The 21,589-nt window shown below is 38.2% G+C and overlaps 1 protein-coding gene across 3 annotated transcripts; it reads left to right on the top strand.

Moving 5' to 3' along the window:
- The first annotated feature begins 157 nt into the window (after positions 1–157).
- Positions 158–21,518, top strand: PROSER1 (proline and serine rich 1). 3 transcript variants are annotated; one of them, XM_068673569.1, is made up of 13 exons: positions 158–725; positions 3,904–3,969; positions 4,701–4,769; positions 5,216–5,310; positions 6,987–7,080; positions 7,578–7,688; positions 8,405–8,488; positions 9,379–9,457; positions 11,882–11,977; positions 12,100–12,144; positions 14,470–16,234; positions 16,886–17,033; positions 21,193–21,518. In XM_068673569.1, exons 1-13 carry the CDS (start codon positions 681–683, stop codon positions 21,196–21,198), a joined length of 2,703 nt encoding a protein of 900 aa, XP_068529670.1. In that variant the 5' UTR covers positions 158–680; the 3' UTR covers positions 21,199–21,518. The 3 variants fall into 3 exon arrangements, with proteins under 3 accessions (XP_068529670.1, XP_068529662.1, XP_068529680.1); XM_068673561.1 differs by lacking the exon at positions 21,193–21,518 and adding an exon at positions 18,401–21,027; XM_068673579.1 differs by lacking the exons at positions 158–725; positions 21,193–21,518 and adding exons at positions 3,184–3,317; positions 18,401–21,027.
- Positions 21,519–21,589: the final 71 nt, after the last annotated feature.

The following is a 21,589-nucleotide window of genomic DNA, read 5'->3' as shown; positions in this document are numbered from 1 at the left end:
CGCCCGCTTCCCCCTCATGGAGGCGAGGCCGGGCCGTGCCGGGCGGGCGGCGTTGCCATGGCAGCCCCGTGACAGCGGCTTGGGCCCCGGGCAGCGCCCGCCCACAAAATGGCGGCGGGGTGCCCAAAATGGCGCCGGCCCGGCGGGGATGAGGAGAGAAGGAGGAGGAGGAGGCGCACGGGAGGAAGGCTCCGCGCTGTGTGCGGCGTTTCTGAGGAGCCGGGAGAGCTGCGGGGCCGCCTCGGGGGTGCTGCTTCTCCTCAGGCAGCGCGGAAGGCGAGCGGTGCTCGGATTTGGCGTCATAGCGTCGCGTCCAGCAGAGCGGCAGGACCGGGGCAGCGGAGCTTCTCATCGCCTCGCCTCAGCTCGCTGCTGGGCCATGGCGAGCGGGATGGCCCCGCTGCCGCCCGTCTGTCCCTGTCCGTCTGTCCCGCGGCCAGCCGCCGTGCAGAGCCGTCAGCGCTAGCCTCAGGGGCTGGGGAGAGCCCGGGCCGCCTGTCCTGCTCGGTGTTTTTTTAACTAATCTATAAATTTTTAACTAATCTATATATCTTAGCTGGTTATATATATTTTTATATATCCTCTCGTTAAAATCTTTGGCCTGGAGTTTTTTTTTTTTTTTTTTTTTTTTTTTTTTCCCCTACCCTTTTCGTGTATCTGCATTGAATGAACTAATAAAGATGGATAAGAAATCGTTTGAGACCGTGCTGGATGAAATTAGAAAGGTAACTTTTCGTTTTGCATGCCAGATTAACCATTTCATCTAGAATATGATGAACACACCGCATTCATTTGTGTTCTTTAATAATTGCTCGAGGCTCCAATAAAGACTAAATTGCACTTCAGTTTGAAAAACTATAATCCTGTGTTATTGCTATATCCTAGTCATTGTATATCAAATAAAATAGCATAAGGCTGTTGTGATGTGCTTGCTCTGTTTGAGATACTTCTATTCTCTGAGAAAAGTGATGTGATGTTGGTTCACTGCTGAAAGCGTGGACCAGATGTACTTGAAAAAATGCTCATCTGAAATAAACATTGGAATAATTTATCATGACTTCTTCTCTGTCAAGGTAGAGGAGAATGAAAAGCCAAATTAGCCTAATAGTTCTTAATTGAGGGGAGGGCATTTGCTTAGTTTATCTGGAGAAGTGGGTTTATAATGTGAGGTATATTTTGTATATATTTAGGAGATTAAACACATAAGAGGGCTGATGACCAAGATGCATTCTGCCATCTCCCCCTACTCAGGAACATGTGCATGCCTTCCTCCAGGTTGTGGCGTTCTGGATTTTGGTCCCCTTCATGGGCTCTGTTTGCACATCACCTGTTAAAAATGCCCTGATCAAAATATTTGCTTGGTGTGGGAAGCAGAGACACAAACAAAGCCTTGTTAGGCGTTGGAATGGGCTGCCCAGGGAAGTGGTGGAGTCACCATCCCCGAAGGTCTTTAAAAGACGTTGAGATGTAGAGCTTAGGGATATGGTTTAGTGGGGACTGTTAGCGGTAGGTCAGAGGTTGGGCTTGATGATCTTGAGGTCTCTTCCAACCTAGATGGTTCTGTGATTCTGTGGAACCCAGGCTTCCCGTTATCTGACAGGTGCTCTCACTTCTTTCTGCACAGAGGCTTGCTTTTAACAGAGAAACTAGAGGTCAGTGTTTAGGGCAATTCCCCAACTGCTGGAAGTGGACAAGGAGGTAGAAAAAAATGTCTGGACCCTTCAGGAACTGAGAGACAAATAAAAGGATGGTTCTTACCTTGTGTGGGAAGTGCAAACCTGGTGTGAGGCATTTTGCTGTAGCTGAAACATTAAATCAGGGGTGATGTATGTCACTAGTATGCTGGTAGAGCTCTGGTGGTGAGGAAAGGAAGGGCTTGTCCTGGGAGTTTGTTATCATGAGTTGTCTGAGGGGGGGTGTTTGCCTGCAGACACTGGGGTGCTACAGAGAAAAGGTTTGGTCCAGCCAGTGCTTGGGGCCACAGTGACTGCGGTGGGAGTAGTGTCCTTTTGGGGTGCACCAAGGTACAAACCACCCCTGCACAGAGCCCCAGTGATGGTCTTCCTTAGCACCACAGCACTCACTTGCTTTCTGTGTAGGGCCTCAAACACCCCTTAATGAAACAGATGGGTGTAGGGGTATGTATACGTATGCTGTGTAACCATCTAAAAATGACAGATTGAGAGGTTTCAGGGTGTGGGTTTCCATCCTAGTCTAAGATATTTTATGGAAAATTTGGGGAAAAAATCAAGGAGCAACTTGCATGTGAAGTACTTTTTCTGAGAATCGGTGGTGGGAATGAGTAATGTTTCAAACATCATGTCTGCATTGCAGCCCTTCAGAATACGCTCTGTGATTACTAAATACTTCAGACAAAAGGGCTTTTGACATGTGATTGCAGGCAGTTATATTTCCTGTATGCTCTCTGCCTGTATTCCTGTAAACCAAATTTACAGTTCATCTAAGGATCAGCACTGCGCTGTTAAGACTAGCTGTGCTGTATCAATGTGACATCTATTTGTATCTTTGTTGGTAGCTCTTTGTTTAAACTTAGTCTAGCTCTGGAGTAGAACCTTATTTATTATCTGGCTTACAAGTAATTAGTGTGGGTACATTTCATTTTCACCCCACAATTAGCAGGAAAGAATTATTTAAATGTCTTAATGTGCAGCTTAGTGCCATCTTTCCCCATACATATTTAGGATTATTAACAAAATATCCTTTTCACAGCACTGCTTTCTGTTTGTGCTATTTTTGTGATGTTATTCTGTTGTTGATTTAAGGACTGACATTTCTGTTTGTAAAGAAACTGTTACATGACGTGCTAATTTTCTTTTTTTTCCCTTTATATGGGAAGAGAAGGATGGGAGAGAATTAAAAATGATGATGTAGAAGTGGCTGTGAATCCCCTGTGGCTTCAGTGTTTCTGGTAGTCTTGGTCTCTTAATGAGGTAGAGGGGTTTGCCTCAATCAGTGTGCAAGTGTGTTTCTGCACAGCTGTGCTCCTACAGACAGATTGCAGTGATGGAGACCTTCATTTCTGTCTGTGTGGAGGGCAAAAATCAGAAAGAGTAGGGGGGCAGTTTTAGGGCTATGCTATGCAGTAGAGGAAGGGAGAAATGGGTGTGGATGAAGCTGAAGATGACCAGGATATTTAGCATGAGAGCTAGAGATAGATGGGGGGCTTGGAAACTGGAGAAGAGGGTGTCCTGTCTTCTTCCTGTGCTGCATGAGTACCAGTGAGCTGAGCACAAGGAGAGGGAGGCAACCCCAGCTGCTGGCCTGTGTGATTGTCAACAAAACTGTCTTACCACCAGGTCAGAAGTGGAGGCCAGTACTGCATTAAACTGCCTTGCTTCCTTCGTTTTAATGGTTGCATGTTCAATTTTGAACTGTGGTAAGGTAATGATAAGACAACGTCACATTTCTGGCGTACTCAATTCTGTCCATCCAGTCTTGTTACCCAGTCTCTACATAAATTCGCTGCAGTAAGACACTCTGCTAATTATGTTATAGGAACATACAAGGGGATTGAGTGAATAATGAACTGTATTTAGCATAATGTTGATGTAAACCATAGTGGCAAAAGGAAGAATGCATATGATTTTCTTTCAGTTCAGCTTTAAACTAAAAAAACAATGCGAAATGAATTAAACCCAAATGAGTATTTTTTAAAACAGAAGAATTAAATGGTGTCTCTCTGCTTTTCATTGTTCCTTTAATTCAATGAGGAATATAGTGTCACCTAGAAATACTGCAGTTAATTGATGCAAAGGTCATTTTGTAAGGTCAGGTATGTTTTTTAGATTAATAGTTTGATCTAACAGATGATTGTGCTATAATTTTAATTTTGAGGGGCTACTGATGTGTTTTGTCTTTTTTTTTTCCCCCTGTATCTTCTAGGCTGTATTGACTGAGTACAAATTAAAAGCTATTGAATATGTTCATGGATACTTCTCTAGTGAACAGGTAAAAGTCAACACTGTTATGGATTTAATGGGAGCTGTTGGTTTTGTGTGTTCAGTAGTATAGAAAGACTGCATCTCTGGTCATACTGAGGCTGATCATACTCACTTTTTTATTTATTAATCAGGGAGATACATTTTCTAATTATTATATCAACATTAATCTGCTAAAAGTAATAGTAAGTTATTTGATGTTAGCAAAACCATTGCATTTTAGCTTATCTTGTATGAGGAAAATTGGGGAAATTAATCATGGAATTTGGGATTATTTTGCATGTATTTTCTAAACTGGTGTATATTACAATAAGTACCCAACTGTTATTTTGGTCCTATCTATCTATTTATTTATTTACTTTTGATTCTTTGATTTTTATCCATGTTTAGTAAATATGCTGTTTGAGATAGTGTATGTTAATAAGCTTTTTACAAACGACTTATTTTTTTTTATTCTCATACTGTGGCAATTGTGGGTATATAGAAATACATAAAGAGGAATAAGTATCTATTTTAAATACTTCCATATCATCTTATGACATAGGATGTTTATTTAGGAGACTATGTGGACATAAAAAGAACATTAGATACTGATAGGCACTGAGGTACTCAAATATTACAGATAAGTTTGTGTTTTTAGCTGTATACCACTGTATTCCAAGAATGGAAAGATGATATTGATGCTATTAGCATTGCTTTTGAATATACATAAAAGATTAATTGATGGCTTTTCTGTTGCAGGTTGTTGAATTACTGAGATACTTTTCTTGGGCTGAACCACAGCTCAAGGCAATAAAGGCTTTACAACATGTAAGTTCTAGTGGAATCATTTTGTGGAGTATGTTTGCTCTTTTAATCTCATTTTAAATTTATGATGTGTGCTTTTGCAACTGATGGGTCTACCCTTTAATCTTCAGTGTTTCCTTTTTTTTTTTTTTTTTTTTAAATGAAATCTCATAAATTTAACCAGGGTATTTTTTTTTCTCACTAAAGTATCTTTGACTTTCCTGTGTAACACCAGAATAGATGTGGCCCTCTAACTAATGTTAACCTTCCTATTATCTCTGCTTTTGACAAATGCTCTGTAGGGTTCCTTGTCCAGGATTTAGCACATAGAATCTTCTTCACAGAAATTAAATAAATATTTGTTTGCTAAAATACATGATACAAAACTGTTACTGAGTGTCATTTTTTAATTTAAAGTAATTGTAGTGCCTTGTTTTATATCTACTTTTTTTTTCTTGCTTGTTTGTCAGAAAATAGTGGCAGTTCCCGCATCAAAAATGGTTAATATTCTCAACTGCTTCACATTCAGTAAAGATAAACTTATCGCCCTTGAAATCTTAGCTTCGTAAGTACCTTTCATACTGTATTTCCTTATGATGTATTTATTGTATTTTGCTAATGTTTGAGTATGTAAAACTTAATATATTTCTAGAATGAAGAACTGTGGCCAGTTAAGGGAAAGCACATATCCATTATTGATAGGGCTGTAAAAGAAAAAATAGAAGCAGACATTGTGCAGAATTCCGTCTGAGTCTTGTGCATGCCTCTTCTGCTTGCTAGAAAAGTGTTGCTTTGCCAATATTTTTACAGTGGTCTTTAAATATTTTTGAGAATGAAGAGGGCCTTAAGCCTGTTTCTGCTCACTGAAATGTAAAAGGCTTGAGACCAGAGTGTTCTGAGCATTTACCCTTTTGCGTTTGAAGTATTACATATGTAAAAATTAGTTAAGTAAATACTTCTCTTAAGTTGACATACTTGGTTTATTGATCCAATGTTTATAAAAGATGTACAGATATTCTAAATGTATGCTTGTACAGAAAGTGTTTTTTTTTTGTTGTTGTTGTTTTTTTACTATGTGTAGCAGCTTCAAAGGATCTAGCTTTTACACGTGTTTATATTGTAACTTTTCTGTTTGGTTTTTGGTAGTGGTGGTGGTTTTTTTTTGCATTTGGTATGTCTGCCTTGCATATGAATGCTGTGCTGGCTTGAACGTTTGAGGGGATACTGATTTGTGATATAGATACCCATACAACAAATAAGATTGAGGATATAGGCATGACCTTATTTTTGGAGTTGAGCTGTGAGAATCTGTATGAATGCTCCTAGTCTCTTCAGACGAAAGCAAAACAGGGCATCCTAAAGGATGGCATAATAAACTAACCTGTTCTGCTTCTTGAAATGGAAGTGGAGCTCGTAGGCTCTTTTGTTGTTACACTTCAGCTGATGTGATCATTCACATTTTAATACCATCTTTAAGGTATTTTTCTTGGCTTTCTTCAACATTCTGCTGATTCCGTTTATTCTAATATTTTTCTCCTTTGATAATTTGTCCTTTAAGCAGCTGTTTTTTTGTTTCCAGTAGCTTGGTGGGGGTGTGATATTTGACAGCAGTAAAGGTGCTGTGGTCAGGGTTTTGAAAAAGGCAGGTGGAATCAGACATTAGGCTTTCTGTACTTGCAGATTTTGTTGTTCTCTTTGGTGTGTCTAGTGTTATTTTTGGGAGAGGAACAAGAAGAAAGGAAGGGTAGTTTTTGGACGTATCTGAGGACTTTCACAAGCTCTGCAGAATGTGGATAGAATTGCCAGGGGTTTCATCTTTTTCATTGTGGAATAAATAGGATGCAAATTTGTTTGCCTACAAGTGTAGTAAGAAACAGTGATGAACTCATTAGCTGGTGGTTTTCTGCTGTGCTGGGAATTGTATGCTAGTATTAATTAAATTTTTCTGACAAAATGCTGTGATGCAAAATCCATTTTGTCAGCATAGCTATTTTTACCATGAAGTCCAGCCATTGTTGTCCATTGTTCCACATTCATCAGCAATTTTGATACCATGTTTCACTTAGAGGTACAAAGTCCATACTTAAGCCTGAGTTTTTTGCTTTAATAATAATAGTAACATTATGACCTGAACTAATTATGCTTTTTAATGTATTGTTGGATACTGGCTTTTCAGTAGTACATTATTTGTGATAAGCATATGGAATGGTAGTAATTGTTTGTCATCGTTTTTATTTGTAGCAACATTGTTGATGCTCAGAATTACCGCCTTATTGAAGATCTGTTCAGAATTAATATGTCAGAGAAGAAAAGGTGCAGAAGAATTCTTGAGCAGGTAGTCAAGATACTCTAGTTTCCTTGATTCTGTCAAATATGGTATTGTTGGCATCCTTATGGGCATTGCGGGGTGAAGACTTCCCATGAGGACTGCTGGGAACAACTGGTGGAAAGAAGCAGCTGCAAAAAGATAAGAGCTATGTAATACGTGCTTAAAAAAAGGGAAGTTTTTGTCAGACATCAGAATAATATGGAAAATAGGTTCAGAGACAATCAATACTTAAGGAAATAGTCTGAGTTTGTTTTAGAGAAGACCAAGTGTTTAACCCTAAGTTCAGTACAAGCAGAGGTGGGATGAGTAGAGTTACTCAAAGCAAAGCGGACTTTGGCAGAACCTCTCAAGGACTATTTGGTAAGATCTGACAGATAGAGACAAAGCTTTGAGTTGTTCCCTGTAGATTGATTTATCCAGTCTAAATGTCGTGAAATATTAATATGTTTCTTTAAAGCATTGAACTTGATAGCAAATAATGACCTTTCTTGATTGTTTTGCAGGCTTCAAAAACAGGTTGTAAGGCTCCCCATGCTATGATATCATCGTGTGGCATGATTCCTGGCAACCCTTATCCCAAGGGCAAACCAAGCCGTATAAATGGAATTTTTCCAGTAAGCACAATCTTATACCTTTGCTTTTCACAGCATTCTTGATTTAGGATTCATTATAGTATAACCAAACTAGGATTTGTATAGATGTAAGGAGGAGTGGAATTGAAAGCAATGTTTTTTATTATAGTACCCCATAACACTTTCACAGTGTATTTGCATTATTTTTACTAGTGCATTCTTCCTGTGCTGCTTTGTATAAAGATTACTGCATAAATAAAGTGATGTTCTTAAAAAGAAAAACATTGTAAATAAACTATAGGAATATATGGCAAAATCAGAAGAGATATAAGGAGCCTTCCTGGTAGGTAAGTAAGATGGCCTAATACGGTCACTACATTACTACTGATAATCTTAGTGTAGTTCTTGAACAGCCAAATCGAATATTTCCTGTGAACATTTCAAGAAATGGAAATGTAGGTTATCATGTACACAGGTCAAAACTCAGAATTCTAATTATGTCAGAAACGTGGACTTGTTTACCATGCATCTCTTTAGAGGAAAAGCCCAATGTTACATGCCAAGCTATTGGAATGCTCTCACTTCACATTTAACAAGCACAGAAAACAGTTTATTTTTTCTAACAGACATTATTAAGTGTCACTTTCAGAATATTCAAAAACTCAATTTGGTTTAGAAATAAGGCAAATATATCAGAAATTCTATAGCAAGATTTATTTCTAAATTAATACCTAATAAATGGTTTTCTCTTGTTTCAGGGAACTCCTATCAAAAAGGACACAGAAGAGTGTACTAATGAAGGAAAGGGAATAGCAGCCCGTATACTTGGACCATCCAAACCAGTATGTGTAACAAATGAATGAATTAATGAAACTTTTAAGAAAAAAAAATCTGACTGCGGATTTAATGAGGCTTTTATCTTCAATACTGTTAATGTTTCAAGAAGAGCAGCAATTTAAACAAAGCTGAGCTTTTATAATAAAGATAATATGACCTAAAATTTAACTTTAAAAGAATCAAACTCTATATTATTTCTTCAGAGAATAGGATTCTCTAGTGGATACAGCATGCATGCATTCAAAGGCAGAATTTAAACTACAGTAGCAGAAGAGAAAACTAAAAGCAATTTTAGTAGTCTGTCATGAGCTACTAGAAGCTTTAGGCACAAATATATACAATTTTATATTACAGTCTCTGGGGTTTTGCTACATGAACATAAAAATGCATATTGGAAGTGTGAATTATGGCAGTGCTTTAGGGGAAGGTTCTTTTTTCTGATCTATATTTCAATGTTTTTAAGTATGTAGGACAAACTTTCAAAGAAGCTAATGCTATTTGGAAGTATTGTTCTAATGTTTTATTTACACTTTTATTACAAAATATTTCCCACTGATCTGTATTATTTTAAAGGCAACATTCATTAGTTTTAGATCTGCTTTATCTTTAAAATGGGAAATCGTTCCAAGACTGCAGAGTGTGAAGACTACAGGAAGGAGTTTCCTTTCCCACCTGTGCTCAGCTTTACATTAAAATCTAAAATGATGTTTGTTTCATTCTCTTTAGAAATAATGAAATATTTGCAGTCATTGTGGATATTGCAAAGGAATTTGATATCATAAATATATTTACTGTGAAGAACAGCTGCCTGTAATAGTATCTAATGTTAGGTTTCTGTGAAACAACAGGTAATGCGTTCATTATTGCTTCTTCTGTTTGTTTTTTGTTTGTGTAGGCTCCATCAACCTACAATCCACACAAACCTGTTCCATACCCCATCCCACCATGTCGGCCACATGCAACTATTGCACCAAGTAAGGCTTCTATATGTTTTAGGTTGATACTATTGTTTCATACATTTGCCTTTTAAGTAATTAAGTGTCAGTTTTCTGACCATTTCTGAAATTGTTTTGTGCTCCCTAAGCATGCTCTGGGTACTGGTTTCTATCTCTTTGTCAAGAATACAGAGTTGACAAAAAGAGGAATATATATTTAATTCTTTTTTGAACACCAACATCATACGAAAGAATACCAATCCTGTTTGATGCCAGAGTAATTCATTTTTGGAGGCATGTGTGTTGGACAAGACTAGGGCTGTGTCTTTGTTTTAATGTTCGACCGAGGTTTGAATTTTGGCTTGGCAAGTCTGTTGACTTGTTGCTGTCGTGCCAAACTTAGGATATGGTCATGCATTGCACTGAGTTGGGTGGAAAGATGTAGCAACTTGCTGTAATTTGTTTCTCAGTTAGCTTCAGTAAAAGCACTTTGCTGCCTGTCACAATGGAACACAGTTTCCTAAAAGAAAATTTTAGGCATGTAGATTTCAGTCTCAGAAGGGGCATAACAGTTGCCCTTGCTACTTTACATTTTGCCTGACTGTTCCTATCCTTGTGCCTCAGGCAAGATAGAACCTTTCTTTGTAAGTTCCTCTCTGTGTTCTGCTGCATCAGTTGTTTAATTCAAGACATTTGTGGTGGTAGCAAGGCACTTGGTAGCACTTGTCTCAGCTGCAACTGGACTCAATCTGCCGAAGTGCTCTTCCTAGCAAGTGACACAAATAAGTGACACAGACTTTGCTTGCAGTACTATAAAACTGACATTTCTTTGGAATAGGAGGTTGGAGTACTTACATAGGCAGGCAGAAGTCTTTTTGTGCAGCAGCTGAAAACTTCTGCTGATCTTGACATACTGTACTACAAAGTGAAGAGTGCTCTGGTTTGCAAGCTTGCTTTTCACTGGTGTTAGGGATTTCAGGGAGTTTTTAAGGCAATTGATGAGAAAGTGTGATAGACCATTTGGCAAGGATATTGAAAAGTGAGTCATCTAATCAACTTAATGTCTACTAATCTCTTTATATCAGTCCAGAAAAATGGGCAGTACTAGCAGCTAAAGTCTGATGACTTGTGCCCTAGAAATGGCTTGCTCTCCAAAAAGTGTACTTGTAAACTTGCCGACCAGTTCAAATTTATATTAAATAAATCCTATGCAAAATCAGTCAGGGCACAAAATTTGGCCTGTGACTGCACATAATTACTAGTACATTTTAGTATATAGAATAGTTTTTTATGGCTTCAGGGCCTTATTAAACTGCAGCATAATTTTAGAAAGCCCTTGTGACAAAGGAACTGACGGCTAATGATACATACCTGTATATAAAATTGTTTTTAATGAGATTGCAGTTACTGACCTGAAATTATTGAATCTGATTCAAGCAATGGGTAGAAAAGTTGGAATGATGTTTTATTTTCTGCCTCTTACATGTTATGGTATAATATCTGCTTCCTCCGTGACACAGTGATTGTTAGTTACTTCTCTGATTTTGGATCATGAGTTGTCCTGCAAGAAATCATAACATTAAGAACAACCTCTATGAAACCATGAAATCAGAAAGGGTTTTTTTATGTTAAATTACCGCACTTGGAGTATTTTTCAAGTGGTGCCTTTTCCAATGAAGCATAAGTTTATATACTCTTAAAATAGTCATTCAGGACCATTGTGAATTGTATTTATATTACTGTGAGTTAAATTCTTATACTCTTCATCAGAACTGTATGCTATAGCTATCAAACAGCAGTTCAAGTTGCTCCAAAGAATAAGGAGGGGAAGAAAGTTTTTATTGACATGTTAAGTACAATAAGCATTTTATATAAAAATCATCTGCTATCCCATTTTGATTTCTTCACGTTTAAATAAATATTGAAGAGTGGTTGATTAAGAATTTTATTTGCACAGAGATGTGACATCATTCTCTGAATTTTCTCACTAGTGATGGAGAGCTGAGCGTGATCATTGGTATGTTTTGGCTCTTTTGTTTGTAAAGGCTTTAATATTAAAAGAAGAGCTGCAGCAGCCTTTAAGTTAGGAATAGAAAAAGAACAAATGATGCTGCAGACACTCTGATTCTTTACTGCCCTTTAAGTTTTTCAGGCAACATGGAAGTGAAAGCAATTGAAACCTGTCTTTTTCAGGCTCTTTCAAGGTGCAAAATCTTAATTTCTATTTCTGCTTGGTTCTATTGTAAAAAATGATGAAAGAACTGCCCTTAGTAAAATTTGGATCACAGTGCATGTCACTCAGGCAGACATTGGCAGCAGCCTGGATGATTAACAACTCTGGCTTTTTGGTGAAGTAATGTCTTATAATCTTGAAAATGTTCTTTCCAAGGGAAGACATTTCCTAGGTCATTCGTATACGTGTTCTTCTGGAAATTAAGGTGTATGTTGCATTTCTTCTTTTAGGTGCTTACAACAATGCTGGCTTAGTTCCAATGGCTAATGTCATAGCTCCAGGCTTACCAGCTCCTCCACCATACACTGCTAATCAAGTGGTAGCAGGTAAAGCATGCATAGTTTTAAAAATGTTCATGATATTTTCTCCTCCTTCCTTGTTCTGACTGGATCATTCACTGCTCGAGTTCCATTTGGTTTTAAATAATTAGCTGTTGTTCTCTGTTTAGAAAATGAGGACCTTTCCAGCCAGGCAAAACCTTCCCAAAATCAAGGTAAATTGCAAATCTGCAGGGGGCTTATTGTGTTGTTTGTAACTCCACTAATTATTCTGAAAATGTAAATAACTTATTTGTTTAGTAGGATTTCCATAACAATCTATGTATTTAATTGCTGTTGCAAGAGAATCTCTTGAAAACTGATAAAAATTTGTTTCAGGCATTTTACACTTAAAAGTATTAAAAAGTTAAAATCTGGCCTTTTGTGTTAGCTCATTAAGTTTTATATTCTTAAGTATCTATATATGTATGTAAGAAATACAAAAAGTTAAATCAAGATATGCTTTGCAACGTCGTGCACTGAAACACTTCATTAATATTTTTTACAGTTGTTAAAAACCTCAGACATCTATTTGAAAATCTATACACTTTTTAATTTCATATATTAGTTGCAATGGAAGACTAGGAATACAGAAGAGAGATTCTTTGTTCTTTGTTTGTTGAAATCCATATATAGAATGTCTTAACTGTTAAATCCAAGTATGTCTCCTGCAATTTTGTCTTACACTTTAAATTCCAATTCTTTTTTCAGAAGAGAATTGTGCGTTTTTTTGGTCTGTATTTATATGGTACTTAGTGTACTGGAGATTGGGGATTGAGGTGATATAATACAAATAATAATAATAAATTGGAAGTTGAGCTACTTATAGAAAGTGTTTGATAAAAACTTTGTTAACTTTGACAAATATAAACCACGAATCTGCTATGTTGAGTCAGACATTAGCAAATACTCAAAACAGATAGCGTGACCATGATAAGTTTAGCTCCTGTAAATATTTCCAGAGGAAAAAAAAGTTACATTTTGTCTTCTCTCCTATACCCAAGGATGGTTCTACAGGAAGGCTGCTATTTCAAAGAATCACTTTATTCATACATACATTTTAAGTGTGCATGAATTTACAAGGTAGTTTATAGAGGTAAATCAGTACAGTGTAAGGAGTAAAAGCGTCTCTTAGGAAAAGAAATTAAGTAACAGTTCTATTCCTGCTGTGTTTCTTTGGTGATTATCTTTGCTGACTGGATTACAAACTGTGATCATTAAGAGAATATTCAACTTGGAAACTTGAAGGAACAGACAGAATCCAGATCAGAGCAATCTAGGTCTAGGTTTTTGGAAAAGACTATATACAAGGAAGTGGTTTGTTTGCAAGCTTACTCATTTTAGAGTTTCAAGATACATAATAAAATAGAATATAAAATAAAAAATAAAATATGTAACAAAATAACAAAATTTGTTGTATCAACTTAGGTCCAGGATTTTAAATATTCAATTTTTAGTTTTGTGTATTCATAGAATTTATATGGGAGAGAAATCTAGCCTATTTTAAACTTAGGGGTGTTGAGTTTGGCTGGTTGTATCAATGATCTGCTTGCAGACCATTGGCAAACTAGACCATTTTAAAAGTAAAATAAAATATGAGGGTTATTTGAGATTAATCAACACAGATATATTCCACAAGGGTCTAGATGTAGAGATATCAGGTTCTTGATGTGCCAGTGTTCATAAAGGCATTTTTTTCTGCCAAACCTCCACAGCCTTGTTAGCCGTGTGCCTCCCTGTTTTCCTTCAGCTTGACTGATGTCTCTTTTACTTGCTTTGTAGGGTTGATTTAAGTCCATACTCCTAGTGTCAGGTGCTTGCCTCAATTATAGACGCCTGGCTTCAGACTTCCAGAAATACTTGTTGATAAGGTCAAGTGCCAATGTTAGTTTAATACTGTAGTGTGATACATGAATTTAAAAGCATACCTTCTTAGAGTCAAAGTATGAAGGAAACACAGTGAAGAGAATGACCTGGTTTGAAAGAAAGAAAAATACCAGCACCTGAAATCAGCTTTCTTCAGATGTTGACTAAACTTCTCTGAAATCATGACACATTGAATTAAGTGGTTCTGAAGGAAATTGTGACCTTCAGTGAGAGTGAATGCAGAGGAGCCCAGGTGATCTGACGCCAGTGGAATGTTAGATGTGGTTTGGGTAACGCTAGATTTTAGGAATCAGAGGGAGGGTGTTTACCTGTATCACTTAACTGTTCTTATAGAGTATACGTGAATATCTCAACTGTCTTGCATGAGATTATGAAGAGGTGGTGAATGTCACAAAGTGCTCTAAAGAGAAGTGGTAGCATACGTCATGTACAGCTTGTGTGATGTGTTTGTACATACCGTTTCGTTTCCAGTGTGGATTTTTTTATATATAGATGTTGTATGTTAGCTATTGCCTGTGTATCATAATTTGAAATGCTGTATAAAATGTGTTTTGTGTTGATTTCAAACATTTCTGACAATTTCAAGTATTCTTACCAGTTTTGTTTCTTTGCAGCTTTTTCTGCACAAGCGAATCAGCTCTTTACTCCTCATGGTTCTAATCCTTCAACACCTGCTGCTACTCCAGTCCCTACCCCATCACCTGTCAAGGCAATAAGCCATCCATTAGCACCTGCAACTCCACTCATCTCTGGGATGAACATGTCTACCCCTGTCCTTCCTGTTTTCCCAGGACAGGTCTCCTCTTCCATCCATACATCTCAGCCATCCACTCCAACCCCGACTGTCATCAAATCCCTGTCATTGCCTGGTGTTCCTGTCACCTCTGTTCACAGTGCTACCTCTACACCCATCCCTGCAGTTTTCTCTGGGCTGGCTTCTATACCCACTGCTACACCAGCTCCACAAGGTTCTTCCACACCATGTGCCACGCCTGCACCTAATGAAGCTTTTGCATCTGCTACTGCACCATTTGCTGGCCTCCCTTTCTCTGCAACCTCTTCAGTTGCTTCAGCTAACAATCCCACTCCATTGTCATCAGTTTTTGCTGGTCTCCCTTTGTCCTTGCCACCCAATGTCCAAGGGATTTCTAGTCCTGTTCCCTCTACAGTTGCTAATTCTCCTGCCACCACCATTCCTGGTTCACTTAGCTTGCCTAACCCAATTTTGTCTGTCTTAAAAGGATTTCTGACATCAAATGACACTTCATTAATCAATTCATCTGCTTTACCTTCTGCTATGACGAGTGAGCTTGCTTCTCTATCTGCTCTAGCTAATCAAAGCTCTGACCCTCCCACTTCCTCTGTCAACAAATGTTATACTCCATCAGCCACCCCCACCCCACAGCGTTCCTCCACACCCGGGCTGGCCATTTTTCCAGGTCTTCCATCCCCATCTGTGACCAATTCTAGTTCCACTCCTCCAACATTGCCTGCACAGTCACCTTTGACCACTTCACCATCAATTATGCCAGTCAACTGTGGCTCATCAGCCTCCCTCTTGCATGGCACGAGCCCTACTAATCCTGACCAGCAGCTCTCATCAGCCCCAGCTACCACAAGTATTCCTCAGGTTCTAGTCAAAACAGAACCCATGAGTCCTACCCTCTCAGCCTTCAAAGGTCCTTCTCACTCAGCTGGCCCTTCTCATGGCACTATAGGACTGTCAGCGCTTGGGCGTGCCTACACCTCAGCAGCTTCAGTGCCAGTCAGTTTACCCAGTTCCCTGAATCCAGCGCTGTCAGGTCTCTCCTCCTTGAGTGCTCCTCTAAACAACTCCAGTTCTCTGGCTTCCATTTCCCTCGCCCCCCATGGCTCCACTGCTCCCATTGCCCCCGTATTTAATGGACTTCCTCCTTTCACGTCTCTAACCAGTAACTTTGCTTTTACTGGTAATCCAGCACTTACACCACCCGTCACTCTCCCAGGGTCTTTGTTAGCTACTCCGTCTACAACTGCTTCAGCTGTGTCTGCCCCTCATGTGAGCTCCACAGCCGCCGTACTCTCAGGACTCGCCGCCTCAGCAACAGTCTCCGCTCCACCCTTTTCGCTTAACTTGTCCAGTGCTGTCCCTTCCCTTTTTTCTGTTGCCCAGGGACCTCTGGGATCATCAAACCCATCCTTCCCTGGTTTTCCTGTCTCTAACACACCCTCTGTCACTCCTGCTCTCCCTTCTTTCCCTGGCCTCCAGGCATCTTCTGCAGTAGCAGCAGTTGCACCGTTGCCAGCAGCTGCCACAGCCCCATCTCCGGCTCCGGTCCTGCCAGGGTTTGCCTCGGCCTTTAGCTCAAACTTCAACTCTGCACTTGTTGCACAGGCTGGGTATGTTTTGTTTCTGAAGGAGGTCAGAACCATTTATTTTTATCTTGAGCAAAACCGTGGTTTTACTTTATGCATAGACATTATTTTCAGTCACAGTTAGTAATTACTGTTAATTTGTAAACTTAGTTCACCAGTACATTGCCAGCTGTCTTTAGAAACTAATATAGTACCTACTAAATAGGTTGCTCTTGGTCATTCTGGTTACCACAGTCTAACCCAGCGAGGTGCTGAGTAGTCTTACGTCCCAGATCAGAATACTTGGCACCTCCTAGGCCTTTACGTGAATGGATTCCACGCTGGCATCCATTGACATGTCCAGGTAATAGCAGATGATGTTCCTAGATGTTCCTATATTTTAAGGAAGTATTTAGCATTAACTTCTGTCTAGAGAGATTTTTGGGTATGAATAGTAGGCCCAGACAAGGTACAAAAATTTCTGAGTTCCCTTCTTAGGCACATTGTGCTCCAGATGGTCTTGGTTTGTGTGTGCATGAATAATTTGTAGGCGGGTAGAGAGTGGGCTTCTGTTTGGAAATTCTGGCCTTTATGTGGTTTAGAAATTAATATAGGCATAAACTTATACAGAGAGAAAGATAGGATAAAATGTCATGCAGATACTCCTAGTAACAGCCACATCTTGATTTCTTTCAGTTTGACTTCTGGACTACAGACACCGGGAAATGCAGTTTTTCCTGGTCTTTTGTCTCTCCCTGGTATCCCTGGCTTTCCCCAAAGTGCCACACAATCTTCCTTACAGGAATTGCAGCATAGTGCGGCTGCACAGTCGGCACTACTACAGGTAATGTGCCTATTTGTTGATACTATTCTCCTTCCGGTAACTGTTTGAACATGTATTTCAGTGTCAACTTTGTGGGATTAGTTTAAATATGTAAATAGTTTAAAACCTCTAACCTGTGTGAGAACCAGTTACAATGATGATGAAAAAGAATGACTCAGATAAATGTTTTTACTGAAGGTCTGGGGGAAGCAATCAATATACAGTGCTTCTGGAGGTTATAAATGTAATTAAACTCTTTCAGAAAAACAAAAAGAACAACAAAAAAAACTTTGTGAAATGAGGTGTGAAAGAAAAAAAAAAAAGGCAAAAATTTTATATAGATTTATGTTAAATCTAGTGAGCTGACCATGTAGTTGCAAAATCTGAGCTCAGTTCCAGTCTGACATTTTAATACTTTGGAAAATCGCTTTGTCTTTACTTATGCACCTCTCTACATCCACAGTCAGATTTTATTGAATTTGTGTTTGCTGTTGTAGTGCCTTTGTCTTGACAAATATATTACCACAAATATAGTCCTCACAATATAAGCTTGAGGTGGCTTTAGGTAATGTGTAGTTTCATCATCTCTCTTGTCCTTGAAACAACTCATTGCAGTCAGCAGCCTACAGAGGTTAATTGAAGCTATCATCATTTGTATTAGATAATTTATACATTTAATTTATCTGTTGTTTAAAAAGGCTTCTGTACAGAATAAGGATTCTGGTAGAATTTTTGTCCTTCCTTACAAAATACTAGACAGTTAAGTGCCTCAAATTGATGATTTCTCTGTTCTGTGGCACATGAATTTTTGAGATGGAGCACGTGTCTAATACTGTTCAATATGCAGAATACTGTCAGATACCTCTTGAATATCAGAGGAAATAGATCAAAAGAAGCAAATGACTTCATCTCAGCCATGTTGCTTTTCCAGCTCCGGAAATTACTCTGTGTAGATCTATGTGTGCAGATTGCATTGAGGAAATGTTTTTCTTGTTTACAAGTTAAAATAATTGAAGTGAACACTTGAGCAATGTAGATAAAGAAGGCTCAGAGTCAGTGAAATACTACAGCTTCTAATTAAGCTATGCCTTCCAGATCAGCTGCGGCTTCCTACACTGAAAAATAAATGCCAATAATGCTTCTTCATATTTCCTCTTAATCCAACTGCTTTTCTCACTCTGGTATTTCAGAGCAATAATTGCACTGCAGTTTAACACATGCATATAGCTGCATTGCTCATCTTCACTCTTTGCATATTTCAGATTAAACTTTAAGTATTTTTTTGTTTTGGCTTGAGTATGACCGGTATTGTGCCTGAAATTTTGCTTGATTTAGGTTTTTGTTTGTTTTTATCTGTGCTGTTTCCTAACTTCTTCTCTTCCTTGAAGGCACACTCTGCTTCTGCTCTGGAGAACTATACAGCTCAGCCTGAAGGTTTTGCTAACTATCCATCAACACCAGGAACACCATTTTCACTGCAGACAAGTCTGCCCCAGAGTGGATGGCAATAAATACCAGACATTTTTAAAGACTGCAGTGGTTGCTTGACAGAGCCTGATCCTATTCACTTTGAAGGCTGACTCCACTTTAGTGGGAGCACTCTGCTTGAGTGGGATTGTGGTCTGAATTGGGGAAAAAGGGGTAAACGTGAGGATAAAATGATTCCAGGCAACTGCGTCAGATGTCAAACCTAATTTGTGATTGCATTTAACTGATTCAGGGTCTGATCCTGTGAATTGCTGAGCATCCCTGACTCTACTTGTATCTTAGAAATTGAATGTTTAGTTTCTTACAGGATCAAGAACGTTCAAACAGGCATGTGTAAATAGAGCAATTGGCTTTCAAACTGAATGGGGAGAACAAGTATACATAATAGCGTGTATAAGCACCTATTCTTCTGTTACGTTTTGTATGGTATATGTGGTTAATATAGAATGAGATCTAGACTGAAATTAGATACTTAAAGCTGTAGATGATCTTTAGTCTAGCTGCACGCCTCTCGTGCATGCATAGATCAAGATCAGTGTATGGTTCTTCAGATCTTTTATTTGTATGTGTGAGGATCTCCTGTTAGCATCAGTAGTATGTTAAGGGGAGACTAGATCAGAGGGGCTTGGGGGTATTCTTATGCTTTGAGATATTGTCATGGGCTTGCTGCTGAATTGAGTACTCTGTCAGAATCTGAGCAGGAGATCTAGGAGATGGTGCTGTATTGTATTTGGATAGAAGTGGATTATGTTTTACTGGAGTATGGTTTAGCTAGCTGGAAATATGTCTTTCCAAAGTCCATAAAAAGCCTTTTTTATTTGCATCTAAAATAATGTTCCGTAACATTTTCCCCACCCCCACACCTCTCTGTGAATGAAATAATTGTACTGCGGATAGGCTGCCTATCCGGCACTTTTGACTGCAGACTTTTGTGAATGTTTACAGACATGTGTCAAGTTCTTTTCTCCCTTATATTCACAAACCCACTGGTTCTCTCTTACCTTTTTGGCTATAAACAACAACTTGATGGTGCTTATGAGTTATCCTGTGAATGTAAGTGGGAGCAGAATTTGGACCATGGGTTTTTTAGTATTTTTCCTTGGAAAATGTACATGATTTTAAAGGCATAGAGCTAAATTAACTGTATTGGTTAGGAAGGGTAATGATGCAGTATATAGAAAAGTCTTGCTTTGTTAGTGAAATTCAGTTGTGCACTCTTTTAATAATGCTAGTACCTGTGGCAATGTGTAACACATCATTGAATATCATTGAATATCATCTATGTAAGGTAAACTCCTGATCATATTTTAGAGATAATAGAGATGAATGATATTCAATCTTGTGGTTAAATTAAAACGTAGAAGATACTATAATGTAGAAAAGCTCTGCACCTAGAGTTTTACTTTTTTAAAGATGAATTCTGCTGGGAGATGTTGCTAATGTATTTTCTTTCAAGATGTGAACAAACTTTTTTAGAACATTAATGGAAATTCCTGTACTGGTTTTTAACACAATTTTTTAAAATAAAAAGTTTACAGTCATGGCAAAAAGGCTTTGCTGACCATTTACCTATTTGCTTAAAAAATAGATGAATAAATTTGTTTTTGCTAAGACACTTCCTCATGTTTGATCTTACTTATGCTGGTTTTTATGATGGAGAATTAGATACTGAATTATAAAATAGGTTTCCTAAATAGTTGTAACAGAGATACACCATGAAGTGTTTAGATAGAAAACTTAATAGTGTCCTACATACATTGTCAGCAATTGAGGTAGTCTTGCATTTTTATAATCAAAATAACATATTACTTTAAACTTAGAAACATGTTGCATTTTCACAATTTTTTATTTCATGAAAGCTGTTGCTTTCTAATGATTCTCTACTTTGAACTGCTTTTAAAGTTAGTGCCTTACCTCTTAATTCAAGAAATCTGCAGAAAAAAATTCAACCATCTTTCAGTACTCTGGTCTTCATTCCTTTTACAGGCTGTTCTTTGTAGATTTGTAGATCAATTGGAGAAGGAGAAAATAAAAATATTAGTGTTTATTTTGTAACCTTACCAAGGTGCTGAGTTTGATCACTGATTTGAGTCCTAGTTTCCTGACCAAGCAATCAAAAAAAACTTTAACTCACTTTACCTTGTTCTTTAAAACAAGTACCAAACATCAGCTATTATGCCCTGCTTTATCAAATGTAAGCGCTTTGCATGTATGTTTCTGAAAACATATATTGAATGGTCATGGGTTGTGTGTTTGTGGTGGATTTTTTTCTGTCTGAACCTTAGACATCTCAAAGATATGTAGGAGATGGTGAAATCTTGTTTCTCCAAATGAAATCAGGTGAGAAGTAGTTACTATCCGCTATATTAAATGTTCTCTCGAAACAATGTACTTCATAAGTGGTGCCTACATGCTGGGAAGTGTCCTTTACCAAGAAAAGAGAATTTCATGCACAGCTGATGTCATGATAGAGAGAAGCTTGTCATCAGTGTCAGACAAGTGAATAAATTGGTTAAGAAGCATTAAACTATCGACAGTGTTTTCTCTAGAATGGGCTCTCTGATTCTTACTGAACCATGTTGAACAGGATATTGTAAACTGAACTGTCAAGTGGTTAGGATTAAGGTAAGTTTCAGTTTCTTAAAAGTCTTTCCTGATGTAAAATTGTCTTTTATTAATTTTTTCTCCTCAGGAATAAAGTCAGTGTTCTGCACTGCAGCTTGAAGCAAGCTCCTGTGACCCAACCTTGGAATTTCTGAAGGGGGTGATTTGTCCTGAGTTCTTTCATGCTTACTTGAGCCCCATTTTAAAAAGCCAGGGAAAAGCCCGCTCCTGAGGCAAACCGTGCCAGATCTTACACTGAGATTATGTTGGGAAAGGACTGTTGCTGTGTGACTTAAGTCTGGACTAATTGTGATTTGATTGTTTGGTTGCTTCTTACTGCTGTATTTCAACTATGCTGAGAGACTACAAAGGTGCAGTGAAACATTCTTTGAAATAAAACCTTCATTCAGAACATGAGAACGTATTGGGACTATGTTTGCAACTACAGGTTTTGCTATTTGTTACAGGTACTTTAATTGCAGCTT

The sequence above is a fragment of the Anas acuta genome, chromosome 1 (assembly GCF_963932015.1).
Source record: "Anas acuta chromosome 1, bAnaAcu1.1, whole genome shotgun sequence".
In the NCBI taxonomy this organism is placed as follows: Eukaryota; Metazoa; Chordata; class Aves; order Anseriformes; family Anatidae; genus Anas; species Anas acuta.
This window is presented reverse-complemented; position numbering and strand designations above follow the sequence as displayed.